Source organism: Oreochromis aureus, linkage group 7 (assembly GCF_013358895.1).
Source record: "Oreochromis aureus strain Israel breed Guangdong linkage group 7, ZZ_aureus, whole genome shotgun sequence".
Taxonomy (NCBI): domain Eukaryota; kingdom Metazoa; phylum Chordata; class Actinopteri; order Cichliformes; family Cichlidae; genus Oreochromis; species Oreochromis aureus.
In genome coordinates, this window is record NC_052948.1 from 14,060,248 (window position 1) to 14,073,609 (window position 13,362).

At 39.9% G+C, this 13,362-nt stretch overlaps 1 protein-coding gene across 4 annotated transcripts; it reads right to left on the bottom strand.

Annotated features, from left to right (window-relative positions):
• Window positions 1-4,349: 4,349 nt before the first annotated feature.
• On the bottom strand, window positions 4,350-11,062 carry LOC116326211 (kinesin-like protein KIF23). 4 transcript variants are annotated; one of them, XM_039614995.1, is made up of 12 exons: window positions 10,897-11,062; window positions 10,606-10,671; window positions 9,753-9,912; window positions 8,005-8,166; window positions 7,717-7,883; window positions 7,461-7,634; window positions 6,993-7,220; window positions 6,047-6,415; window positions 5,587-5,820; window positions 4,972-5,060; window positions 4,630-4,712; window positions 4,350-4,464 (listed from the first exon to the last, which is right to left on the bottom strand). In XM_039614995.1, the coding sequence occupies exons 3-11, from the start codon at window positions 9,904-9,906 to the stop codon at window positions 4,652-4,654; spliced, it is 1,638 nt and encodes a 545-aa protein (XP_039470929.1). In that variant the 5' UTR covers window positions 9,907-9,912; window positions 10,606-10,671; window positions 10,897-11,062; the 3' UTR covers window positions 4,350-4,464; window positions 4,630-4,651. The 4 variants fall into 4 exon arrangements, with proteins under 4 accessions (XP_039470929.1, XP_039470930.1, XP_039470931.1 ...); XM_039614996.1 differs by having other exon boundaries at window positions 4,351-4,464; window positions 6,047-6,394; window positions 10,897-11,058; XM_039614997.1 differs by lacking the exon at window positions 4,630-4,712 and having other exon boundaries at window positions 4,353-4,464; window positions 10,897-11,057.
• Between the last annotated feature and the right edge of the window lie 2,300 nt (window positions 11,063-13,362).

Here is a 13,362-nt window from a genome sequence, read left to right on the forward strand (position 1 = left end):
CGGTGCCCTGTTTAATATAATGAGCATCTTATTAAGCACAGAAAAGCAATCTCAGCAAACTAAAATCTAAATGTATTTGTAGACAGAATGTTGCACTACTCCAGCCACCCAGTGCTCTCACTGAAATATTAAATCTCATTTTATAATTGTGAGATGTACATTTGTTTCTCCATATCTGCCTGTCAGTGATTCTTTAAAACACAAACAAACAATAACAAGGTCTAAAATTTGTTTACCTAAAAAAAAATATGATCCTCTTTGTGTGGTGTATTGTTCTCATGCCTACAGAATAGTGCAGTACTAGAGGCCTGCTTGCAGTCATCCACCCAGTGACTGAGGATTTATAATTGTCTTGCGTTCCTGTGCTGCCATCTAGTGAAGAAAAGTGAGAAAGGTGTAAAATGAAGACAAATACACTTTTTCCAAACTTGAAGCTCAGTTAATTTGACCAAATCAGACAAACTGTATACAAGAGATAAAAATTATTACAGGGCAGGTTTACAATAACTCGTGTGCAGAGTAACATATGTGCAAACAGAATTTTTTTTAGCTGTAGAGCCACAGTAACTAAAGATGCATATATCTGAGTAAACAGATAAAGTTATTTTACACAAGCTTTGGTGACCTATGTATATACTCTTCTGCATATTTATATACAAACACTGAAAGCATTTAAATATCATCAGTAGAACTAAATATATTTAAAAAAAAAAAAAACAAAAAAAAACAGACGTCAGCCTTCACTTCACTCAAGCCTGAACGCTGGTGCTACTGTAGTGATGGCCAAATGAAGCTTTCTGAAGCATTGAAGCGCTTCATTACTCGAAGCCTTTCAACAGTCCTCTCTGGTGACATCTGGTGGCCAAAAATATGAAGAGCAGCTTGAATCAACAAAATAAAATGAACTGCTTCATTATGACCTTCTATTTTGGGGGTGTGAAAAAATTGTTATGTTTATTTGTTTAATAAATAATTTTGATCAATAAACTTTCCTTATTTAAACATGGACCATGGTGTGGTCTATCTTTGCTTGTGACTTCTTGATGTTGGTAAATACAATAGATGAAAAATGCATATAATATACATATAATAATAATATTTCTTTTCCATATGGGATTTTTAGAGCTCAAGGCAGCTCTCTTTTTTGCTACTATGTGATCCGCAAGTGAGAACAGTCTCTCACATGGGACAGAAATGGCAGGACTAATCAAATACTTGCGGCCCAGGACAGACAGCTATGGGTGGGCTGCTGCTTGACTGGAACACCACTGCAGCGGGCAGTCTGTCTCGCTGATGGAGGATTCTGCTCTGTACAAACCCAGGGCCCTGTTACACAGGGCTTCCTCATCTGAATCACAGTCTAAAGACAATGACAAGAGGAGGCAGCTTTTTGTCTTCGCTGGCTCCTTTGTGGTGGCATCTTCACACTGTTCCTGCAGCAGGGCCTCAAGGCTGGTCCATGGTGTGATGCAGATGGCAGAAAGCAGGTAAAACCACTGAACATGAGACATATGTCTCAGCTCAGTCACAAACCTGTAGATATCAGCGCAGAGATCAGCGCAGTTTTCGGCATAGTTTCTGGTGTTTGTTTTCTCCACAGTCAGCGCAAAACACTGTACATTCCATGTCCCGTCTTTGACATGAACAATATGTGCAGCGACTCCCATGTAATTAGAATTACTAACGGAAGTCCAGTGATCCCCAGTAAGAGCCACAAAGTCCGCTTTCTGTAATGCATCTAATTTTGCTTGCTTTTAGGTGTCATAAAGCTATTAAATTTGATCACCTGACGCTTAGTGTAGCAGATTTTCTAACCCCCTATCGTCTACCGCCGATAGTGGTCTACAGTCCAGAGTTCCGATACTGACTTACTAATTTTGTCCCTGAAGCCCGTCATTTCATCAAGTTTGGGGTGCCGACACCTTTTGTTGGTACTCAAACTGCTAACACTAACAGCTCCCACAGTTTCTGCTTGTTGCAACATGTTATACATTTAGATGATACATTAAGGTTGAAGTGCTTTGGTGGTATGCAAACTCTTTTTGCACAGTTTGCACAAAACCACACTTTTATCAAGGCTTCCATCGGGTAGTCTTTTGAAATGAAATTTGCCTCTGATCAGTCCTAGCAACGTGCTATCTTCTGATTCTTCATTTTTGTAGCTGTGTGCATCGTGCATTGACAAAAGTTCCCCTTTGCTTGGAATGCAAAGTGCAATTAAATGCGTTAATTGTTTTAACGCATTAGTTTTTTCAAATTAATCAATCGCTATTAACGCGTTAAATTCCCACCCATAATTATAATAATTGTTTACTCAATGTCCTTGATTCTCTGGCTCCTGTAAAAACCCACTCTGTTTCCTTCGCTTGTTCTGCTCCATGGTTTGACTTCTAAGCACTGAAGGCCAAAGCTCGGCAACTAGATATAAGAAATCTGGTTTAACTGTTGATGCAGAAATCTATAAATGTCATGTACTCCAGTATAAAGATTCCATCAACCAGGCCAAACAAAACTTCTACTCAGGTATTATTCTTATGAGGGTAACACCAGGATTTTCGCTTCTAAACAAACTTCTTCAACCCCCCAATGTACACTTCTATTCTTCTGAAACCTGTAACTCCCTGATGTTGTTCTTCATTACAAAAATTAATAGCATTCACCAGCAACACAGTTCGAATGTTGTGTCTACCCCCTCTTCAGAACCTTTTCTCCATTTTGAGCCCTTTTCCACTTTTCATCTTCCTGATATTTCTGAGTTCATATGTAAATCAAAGCCCGCCTCATGTCATCTTGATCCTATACCTACATGGCTTGTGAAATCCTGCTTTTCTTCCATACTCCCACTCATCTCTGCTATCATTCACTCTTCACTCACCACCGGTATCGTTCCCTCCTTATTCAAGATTGCTTCAGTCACTCCTACTGAAAAAACCTTCCTTGGAGCCTATGACTTTAACAACCTCCGTTCGATTTCTAATCTACCCTTCATTTCTAAAATACTTGAAAAAACAGTTGCAGCTCAACTTCATTCACACCTGGTTAATAATAATATCTACGAGAGATTTCAATCTGATTTTTGCTCATGTCATAGTACAGAAACTGCTTTACTTAAAGTTACTAATTATCTTTTACTCTGAGCTGACTCTGGTCTTCTTAACATTCTCGTCCTTTTGGATCCGAGTTCAGTCTTCGACACCATCTCTCACTCCATCCTTCTAAACAGACTTTCCTCTCTTGGCATCTCCGACACACCCCTAGCCTGGTTCCAATCTTATCTCTTTGACCGCTCCCAGTTTATTCAACTTAAATCATTCTGCTCTTGTCTATTCCCAGTCACTTATGGTGTACGCCAAGGTTCAGTCTTAGGCCATCTTCTCTTCATAATATACATCCTCCCTCTAGGGAATCAAATTTGATCTTCAATTTACCTGTTTTGCTGATGACATCCAGTTATATCTCTCCTGCAGGCCTGATTCTTCCCTCCCACCTTTTTTCCTTAGAGAATGCCTATCCGAATTAAAATCCTGGTTCAGCTCTAATTTTCTTAAGCTCAATGAGGATAAAACTGAAATCCTCCTTATTGGCACTAAATCCAACCTTTTGAAGCCAAATCATTTCTCATTCACTATTGATAACTCCACAGTTTTCCCTTCACCTCAGGTTAAGAGCCTTGGTGTCATCCTAGACAGTTCACTATGCTAGAAATCTCACATCAGTAATCTCACCTCTTCTGCCTATTTCCATCTACGCAACATTAACCGATTACGTCCTTCTTTCCACCCAGTCTACGCCCATTCTCGTTACTTCCCGCATTGACTATTGCAATTCTCTCTTGCATGGTCTCCCCCCAAAAATCCCTCCATAAGCTTCAACTGGTTCAAAACTCCGCTGCTCGGATTATCACCAGAACCCCCTCCTACCAGCACATCACCCGTTCTTCAGGAACTTCACTGGCTCCCTGTGAAATTCCGAATACTATACAAACTTCTTCTGCTCACCTTCAAGGCCATTCATAACCTTGCCCTTCCTTACCTTTCTGACCTGTTAAGCACTACCTCTTCTATCCAGCTTGCTGTGCCTTCTTTCCACCTCAGCACCATGGGAAGCAGAGCTTTCAGTTTCTCTGCTCCCAGGCTGTGGAACTTTCGACCCCAGATGTAAGAAACATTGGTTCTCTCCCCCAGTTTGAATCTCAACTCAAAACCCATCCGTTCAAATCTGCATATTCACTGTGAACCTAATGTTCATTTATTTTATCTTGTGCTTTTTTGTTTTATTGTTCTTTGTTTTGTCATTGTTCTACTATGTGTTTTATTCTCTTGTTAAGTGTGCTTGGGTGTCTTGAAAGGCTCTTTTAAATAAATTTTATTATTAATATTATTTTTATTATTACACAACAGCCAGGTGAGGATAAAGGGGAGTGGTCACTGTTGATCTGTCAGCAGCTTTTAGGGTTTTCTTCACCTGTAACAGAAAACCGAGTGAATCATTGTTAACAATATTGACATGTTTTGTTTTTTTAACTGGATACAAAATTGACAGCAGTAGTGAAATATGATAATCAACATGTCCGATGCTGTGTCCTGCTGTTCTGCATTACATAGAATAAGAGATGTGTTTTAACTCAACTGAGCTGTCAAGTTGATCTCAGTCAAAGACAGACTCTAGAACAAGGCCAGCACAGAAAGCAAACCCCAGTTTTTTTCGTTATCCTGTTATTACAGAGTGAAATATATTTAAACCTCAGCAACACATCGATTATAACATTCAAGAATGGAAATAAACTTGGTAGTTAAGTCTTATTTTCCATTAAGAAGAAGAAAAGTATTATTTGTTTTTTGATAATGTTGCAGTATCCAGAAATCCAGCTCACCATATGGAACATTATATTGTCAGCTAACACATCTAAAAATGTTAAACATTTTTTTAGGGTGCAAATTCAAGGCATTTTTATAATTACAAATTTATTACCTTGGGACTGTAGTGAGCTCCTGTTTCAGTGTCTCAATGTCAGTGAACTGGACAGCTTGCCCGCCTCCTCTTGTTTTGATGACCTCGCCCTAAAGGAAAAAAACAAAACAAAAACAATCACCATTAGATAACTTTGTTATTATTTAATATTTAATACAGTGCGAAGCCCTTCTTGTGATCAGTAATTTAACCATCACAAGAGTTTCCTTTCTAATGATAAGCATGCACGCTACTACAATCATGCAACAGAACACTGAGAACCATCCATCCATCCATCCATTCGCTTCCGCTTATCCTTTCCAGGGTCGCGGGGGGCGCTGGAGCCTATCCCAGCTGTCATAGGGCGAGAGGCGGGGTACACCCTGGACAGGTCGCCAGTCACTGAGAACCACTTTATAGAAATTATTTAAATTCACTTCTTAAAACTGACAAACTTATTTGAGCAAAGTGTCAAACAAACAGCTACAAAACCAAACTGACTCAAACTCAAGTTGGCAAATATGCTGCTGGTTTGCTGAAAACTTGCTAATATAAATGTAATGTCTGCGTGAGTAAGGAAGTGCAACCAAATATATCATTCTGAATGTCAGTAATATGCTGTGCTGCATACTTGACCTTTATAAGTTTGGTCTGTATCTCGCCGTCGGAGGCAACTTCTTGGTGCGTTAGCACGTATCTGTCACACTTGGACAGAGCCTTCTCGCTGGGTGCAGACACCTGGATGGCGTTGGGAATGACTGGCTGCAAAACTGTGCCCAAGTCCATGCTTGACGATGGCTTGTGGTCCACCCACTTCTCCCCACCAGCAGAGCGGGAACGACGGTGCAGTGGGCGTACTGGTGTTGTCGTCTGAACAGATCAATGGGAAAACGGTTTAAAAGGGGGAAAAAAAAAAAAAAAATCCAACAGAGTGAACAAAAACACAGAACTTGACAAAGCATTATGAAGCTTGACGAAAGAAATCATGAAACTTATACATTTTGGGGGGGCGGGATACCCCACACTCTAAACTTGTAGGAACCAAAGTCCTGACACGTCACAACCTCATGCTGCTGCCTTTAGCTAACTCACTGACCCTGTAACTTCTTTCAATTAGGTCTACATGAAACGAAGGGGAAGGGAAGCAGTCTCTCTCATCCACTCTGCTCAAGCACACAGCTCTCCTCCTGGCCAGGCTGACTGAAGTGCCCGTTGAAGCCTGGGGTCTTGTGAGTGTTCTTGTGGGTGTACTAGGGGAACTGTAATCCTGCATGCTGTCCTGAGCTGCCTGTTCCTCACGTGCAGATCTAGCCACAGACAAAAAGGTACTTCTGCTGGGGACGGGGCAGACGGGCCTTGGGTTCATCTCATCCTCCTCATCGCTAGCAGCACTGCCTGACTCTGACTCTGGTTCTAGACTGACGTGAGGGGAATCGACTGAGCACTGGAGAGTGAAATGGAAAGACTAAACGGTCACAGTTAGACATGCAAAAATTAGATGTTATAGGAACGGGACACATTTAAAGTCTAATGTAATCAAATACAGCAACCACTTTATGTACCTAAGTAAAGTACACTACATAAGGTACAAAGAGCCGGTGAAAAACATGAACACTGAAATGTATATTTACCAAAGCTGAGCTAAAATGATCTGTGAGTTGATGCAAATTTATCTGCAACATAATTCATTTTACAGTTTGTCTTATTTGTTGTAAATTTATCATCTTTGATTTTTCAAACTATAGATTCAGACCAATCAATTTAGACTAACCTACTGAGAAATCTACAGCATCAAAATAACTCTTTTACACAATCACCAGAAATGTAATTTCCTCAGTTTCACAGTGGTAGTTAACTGCTGAAGGACTACATGATCATATGCATGAGGTGTTTGTGATAACCTGCCTGCTGCTGTGGCACTGGGATTAGTGATGTTAGTAGATTAAGAGAGACAAGTGCAGTAGAATTTAACTTTGAATGGGCAGAATACCATTCAACTCCCTTAAAAACATTCATCATTAAGGTTTTTAAGCACAACATACAGGGACAGGTGAGGGTGAGGCTGATCTCTTTGGTGGTAGGCGGTCCTCTTTGGAGGGTCGCTGAGAACGGGGCTGATGCTGTGGCTGTGGCTGCGTCTGACGGGGTGGAGGTTCAGGGCGACCTGGAGTCTTGCTCTCTGTCACGATGGCCTTGAGCTGCTTCAGCTTTTCGTCTTTCACCCACAGCTTATTTTGCATTTCAAGCTGCAGTGCATTAACACGTCTCTCCTGCACAGTGAGGATATTGCAAAATGTTCAAATGCAATATTATCCAAGTTGCGTGAATAAGACAAATTAGCTTCCACTATAAAAACTAAAACAATGACCAACAAGTGCTGTTTGCAAAACTGAAATGTGTGTAAAATTTAGATCTTACTACCAAAGTAGGTCTCTTTATTGTTTGTGGTCTTTATTGAAAATCTATATATTGTTGAATAAAAGGGGAAAAAAAAGATATTTGAAACTCACACATTCTTTCTCCCACTTGAACTGGGTGTCCGAGATCACGCCATGCAGGCGCTGCTCCATGCGTCTCTTCTCTGACAGCTCCCTCTGCAGCCTCTGCTCTCTGGTTCCCAGCTCATGCTGCAGCGAGCGCTTGTCATCTTCAAAGATTTTAGTTGTTTTCTGCAGGATGTCAATCTGAAACAGAGACATGTGAGACATAAGAAAAGAAAAAAGTGACAACCTTCAAATCTTCAGCGTGAATGGATTAGTCTCCCACCTTGTGTTCTTGCATCTTTGATTTCTTCTCTAAACGTTCAATCTCTGCTTTGTTGCCTTGGATGATTTTGTCTTTTTCTAACAGTTTGCCGTTTTGTTCCTGAATAAAGTTGTCTTTGGAAATTAGGCCGGTATCCAGTTCCTGAAGCACAGACTTGATCATGTTGGCTGAAATAACATCAAGAGAAATGTGAGCCAAGAGAAAGAAAACTATTCCAAAACTGATCCTTCAAAGCCAAAAAGTATCAGGTGAGCTAAAAAAAAAAAAAGAAAGAAAGAGAACAGACACCTGTTTTACTGCATTCTTCAATCAGCATCTGCTTGATCCTCTGCCTGTTCTTCAGGGCTTCAATCAACCTGGGCAGGGTGATGTCATCGTGTGGGTCAGTCAGCTCGCAGGAGGGTAGAGATGGGAGACTGAGGATCAGAGGGTTTGCAGCAGCAGGCATGTCTACAGAAGACAAAGAATCACATGTCCTTAAAGCAATTGTGTACTTTTTAATAATCATCATACACAATACCCCACTGTTAAAACACTGACACAGAAGTAGTTCAGATTAATTCTGTTAATTTTGATGGAAATTATGTTTGCAAGAGTTTAGCTTGTCTGTTAATTTGCATGTTTTGTGTTTCCAAAGAACTTCTTGAAAAATAATGCATTCTCTCATTTTCAAATTAAACCTTTACACACATGCCAGAGTTTTCTAAAAGTGTGAATACAAGGCTGAATAATACTTTAAATGTCGCTACAGTTAACTATGGTAAATGGACTGGTTCTTATATAGCACTTTTGTACGCTGAGCGCTCAAAGTATCTTCCCCAAGGATATTTGGCATTCAGACTGAAGCAGCCAGGGTTTGGACCACCAGCCTTGCGATTAGCAGATGGCCTGCTCTTCCTTCTGAGCTACAGCCACCTCCAACTACAATTCTCCTTGAGATGATAAAATGAAAATGAAAAGTCCATCTAAAAGCTGCCACTGTGCAGCCATTTTATTTGGGCTGTTATTTTGAAGTATCATCTAAATCATTGTTGTAATTTCAGGGAAATGATGCATTATCCTGACACTTCTGGCCGTTTAATACACAATTCACAAGCAACTCGTGACAGTGGGAAGGAAAACTTCCATTTAATAGGAAGAGGAATGAGTGGATGAGGGGAGGAAGACAGCATAAGAGATGTTCTGTGGAAGAGAGTGAAAAGAGGTAAGTGAAGAAGATTACTCAGTGCATCATGGGAAGCCCACAGCAGCCAAGACGTATTGCAGCATAAACAAGCAGCATAATTAAGGGACGGTTTACGGTCATCTGATGAAAACCAAACTATAAGAAAGTTTTAAGCCTAATCCTAAAAGCAAATTCAAACTAGGAGCTGGTTCCACAAAAGCAAATATGCCCTCATCCGAGATGCTGTTGGCACTCTCACTGTTCTGGATCAACTGAAGGCTTTTCAGGGAGCTTCTAAGGCAAGCTGCTAATGAATTACAAGAGTCATAGTCACAAATGCATGAACTAACTTTTCAGCATCACTCTGACAGAGGAGATTTCTAATTTTAGAGATATTGCACAAATGCAAGAAAGCAGTCCTACATTTCTGTGTGAAGCACTTTGTGATCTTTGTCTTGAAAGGTGCTATATAAATAAAATTTTACTTTACTTGTTTAATATGTGCAATAAAGTACATATTCTGGTCAAAAATTACTCCCAAGATTCCTCACAGTGTTACAGGAGGTCAAGGTAATGTTATCCAGTATCAAGTACCTGGCTGGACACCATGTTTCTAAGATTTTGAAGGACGAGTACAATAACCTCAGTTTTATGTGAATTTGGAAGCACACAAAAATGTGTCCAGTGGATTATTAAATATATCAACAATTACCAGAAGTGGAAAAAAACCCTCATTATACACTTGGTGTTGCTCTGTTTTAAAGGTTGAGTGTAAAACTTCAGTGCGCCTACATTTAGGCTAATCGCTTGATTAACAGGGTGTTAAATAAATAAATAAATGAAAACTTAAGCACAGTATAATTTTTTTTACCAGGATCTATTGGGCCACTGTGTTCCTCCAATCTCAGAGGCAGCTCATCTTTGAATGCCTGGTTTCTATGATGACGGCCTGGAGTAGCGCCACAGATTGGTCTGTCCACTGGCCTGGCCACTTCCACCTCTTGGGTCATCTCTGCAAACTGCATCAAAAGCTGCACAAACAGAGCATTTTTATATGTCAGAAGAAAATAAATACATAAATAAAATTTCGGGTTAATTAAAAAGACACAAAGTAAGAGGGTGGGGTCAAGTTACCAGGGTTTACTCATAGTCATCAGTCTTGGGATCGACACAGACAACCATTCTAACTTTTCGCTCTCCATCGAAGTAGTTTTTAAACAGGTGGGTTATTTTGGAGCCTCCAAACAGCTCAACCTGAGCTGTCTGTCTGATGTACTAATTCTATTCTTGGCCATTTTGGTCACTCTCAATGAAAATCTTAACATCTTTAACTCTGCCACCTCCAGTACTGCCTCCCATCTTTTTTGTCAGTGCCAATGTCTCCAAACCATACATCACAGCAAGTTTCACTGCTGTCTTCAAGTTAAAAACCTCAGTTAGATGGCAGTCAGGTGGCACGCCTCTCAATAAAACACTTCCAGATCAAAAAGTCTAAATCTGTTGCCTTTGAGGAAGAAAACTGATGGCTGTAGAGCGAAACTGTGGGCTCACAGTCAGGTTGACGAGAAAGTGTCCAGAAGAATTTTCACTCTGTCAGTAAATTACTCCACTCTAGGTTTAAACACTCCACCACTGGAATTTTTTTTCCACCCACTGGAATCTATGAGATTCACATCTGTGCTGTTTGCCGAGTTGACCTTCTTTAAGAATTCAGGGACACTCACCTCAACAGGGTCCGTCTGGTTGCTGGAGGGTTTTTTGGAGGAGGGCTGTGGGGGTTTTTACCCTTCCTGTAAAAGTAAATAAATACAAAGTCATTCACAATTCAAACAGAATTGTAAGCGTTAGCCATTAATTACTATTTGATACGGCTAATTAGCCCCCTGCTAATGGTAAAGCAGAGAGTCAACATCCGCTGTTAACTCCTTAAACTTAAATTCACCATTTAGTGACAGGGCAATACACACAAACAATATAGCCTGCCTGCAACATATATAATATAAACCTGTACTTACACTTCTCTCGTCATTGTAACGTGGTACCATGCTGAATTCACCGTTTCTATTTGTCTAGTTTTAAATCTTCCCTCCACCTCGACGCCACTTCTTCTTTTAAATTTGATTGGCGGTTGGCAAACAAGTGAACGATGCATTACCGCCACCAAAAAACCCCTCAAATCCTCCCAAACAATTTACTCTCTTTTAAAAACTGAATTAAGGCCTGATAACTTTTACTTCTTGAGACCTTTTGCAGTAAATCAATAAGATCTAGCTTCATTTTTATGTTTCTGAGGTTTTGGTTCAGTTGTCTTCTCTCCACCTGATACTTCTGACAGTGTAATTAATATAAATTGTTCTCTAGTTTCCTCTTCTCCACAGTAGTCACATTTCCCTGTATTATGTTTCCCTATCATTAATAGTGTAGTGTTCAAACCAGTATGTCTTATTCTCGATATGCACCACCTCCTCTCTCCTACACCTTCCTGTGGTTCTCATTTCTCCTACTCTATGCTGAATTTTATAGGAGAGTCCCCTCCTTTCCCCCTCCCACTGTTTCTCCCATCTTTTCTTCATTTCTTGCTTTACAATACTCTTTATCTCTGTCTTACAGAAGTTAATAGCCAGGTCAACTACCCCATGTTTTGTGGCTTCCTTCGCAGCTCTATCTGCCATTTCATTTGCTTTTACTCCATAGTGAGCCGTAATCCATAAAAAGACAACTGTAAGTCCCGTCATTTGTATTATGTAAAGTGTTTGCTGAATTTCTGTTAGAACATCTGCTCTACTTTCCGAGTGGCTACACTGGCCAATGACGAGCTTGAGTCTGAATAAATGACTGATTGTAACGGCCTCATGTCTTCTATCCACTGAACAGCTAACAGAATTGTGAGCATTTCTCCAGTGTATACCGACAGTCCATCATTGGTCCTTTTCCCTATTTTGACTTTAAACTGCGGATCAACAAATGCTACACTGGTTTGACTGGCTGTATTCTTTGATGCATCTGTATATATTTGTACATAATTATAATACTCAAATGCGAGTTTAAACTAAATGCACTTTCTCCCAGCAAGGTTTCAGTACCTCTTCTGTGGGTGATCCTGTCCATGTCCCTGTAGATTTGCCCAGTAACTGAGTGTTAGCTGTTTTCTTCTGATTCCTAGTGGCATCTCACCCATCTCTACCTGTAAAGCTGCTGTTGGGGTTGTTTTAAAAGCACCTGTGCAGAGTCTTAGTGCCTGATACTGACTGAAGTCTAACTTTAAAAGACTTGTGTCAGCCACTAAATTATATGCTATACATCCATAATCTAACACTGATCTAATCAACCCAGTGTGTATGGCCCTCAAAGACTTCCTATCCGCTCCCGAGTCCACCCCAACTAAACATCTCATTATATTTAATACCTTTTTGCATTTATCCACTATTCTCTGAATGTGTACAGCCCATGTTACCCTTATATCTAACTCTTCACCATATAACTTTAGCTTGACTTCCTCACCAACTCTTTTCCTTGTAAAAATAACATTGTATTTGTCTTATCAACTGCACATTTATTTTACAGACATTAGATATTAAAGCTATAGGTCTGTAATTTCCTGGATTTTTATCATCCTTTCTTGGTTTACCTATGGGCACAGCCTCCTTCCGGCTTTGCAGCAGTTTCCCACCACCCCAAACTCTGTTATATAACTCTAACAAAAGATCTTTAGTTGACTCACTAAGATGGTTTGTCATAGTAAACCTGATCTTTTTCCGGTGCTTATAATTTGGATTTCCGAAGAACTCGATTCAATTCTGACTTTGTAAAAGTAATATTTAATAAACCATCTGTATCTTCTACTTGTTTCAGTAAATCCTTATGGTTGTCTTTTCTCTTCCACTTTGCCCTTCTTCACTAACATTGCCTGAACTATGGATTTTAACAAAGGTTTTGCCTTTTCCTCATCTTTTACCGCTGTTGCCTTTCCATCTCTCAAGATTGGATATCCATACTCCCTTTTTATACCATTCATCCTTCTAATCATTGACCAAACATTGTGTATTTTTTGTCTCCCTCCCTACTGAATTACTAAAACCCCTCCAGAAGTCCCTTTGCATTTTTAATGGTTCTTAGCTTAGCTTGTAATTTTTTATATTCAATGAAATTCTGAAAACTGCGATTCCTCTTTAATAACTTCAAAGCTTTATTTAACCACTTTATCACACTCCTTTGTCCAACAACATACAATCTTCTTTTCCCTTCTTTCCTCTTTATCACCCAGTTTGCTGCCTCTAAAACTGCCTTATAAATAGGATAATTTAAATCACCAACCCCAACATTCATATCAATCTTTTGCATTTCACTAACTAATCTAAATGTATCCCAATCTGTATTACTGAAACACCACTTCTGCACACCCCCTATATTATGTTTCTCTACACTCAGCTCTATCTCAGTCATTATAGGATAATGGTCACTGCCTACTGTTGTCTTTTTTA

What these genes read in the sequence shown, in the direction of transcription:
- LOC116326211 (XM_039614995.1), bottom strand. Translation starts at nt 9,906, where the DNA reads ATGCAGTTTGCAGAGATGACCCAAGAGGTGGAAGTGGCCAGGCCAGTG. An exon ending in TAATTGAAAGAAGTTACAGG is followed by an intron (nt 5,821 to 6,046) that starts GTCAGTGAGTTA and finishes TGATCTGTTCAG; the next exon opens with ACGACAACACCAGTACGCCC. An exon ending in TACAGACCAAACTTATAAAG is followed by an intron (nt 5,061 to 5,586) that starts GTCAAGTATGCA and finishes TTTTTCCTTTAG; the next exon opens with GGCGAGGTCATCAAAACAAG.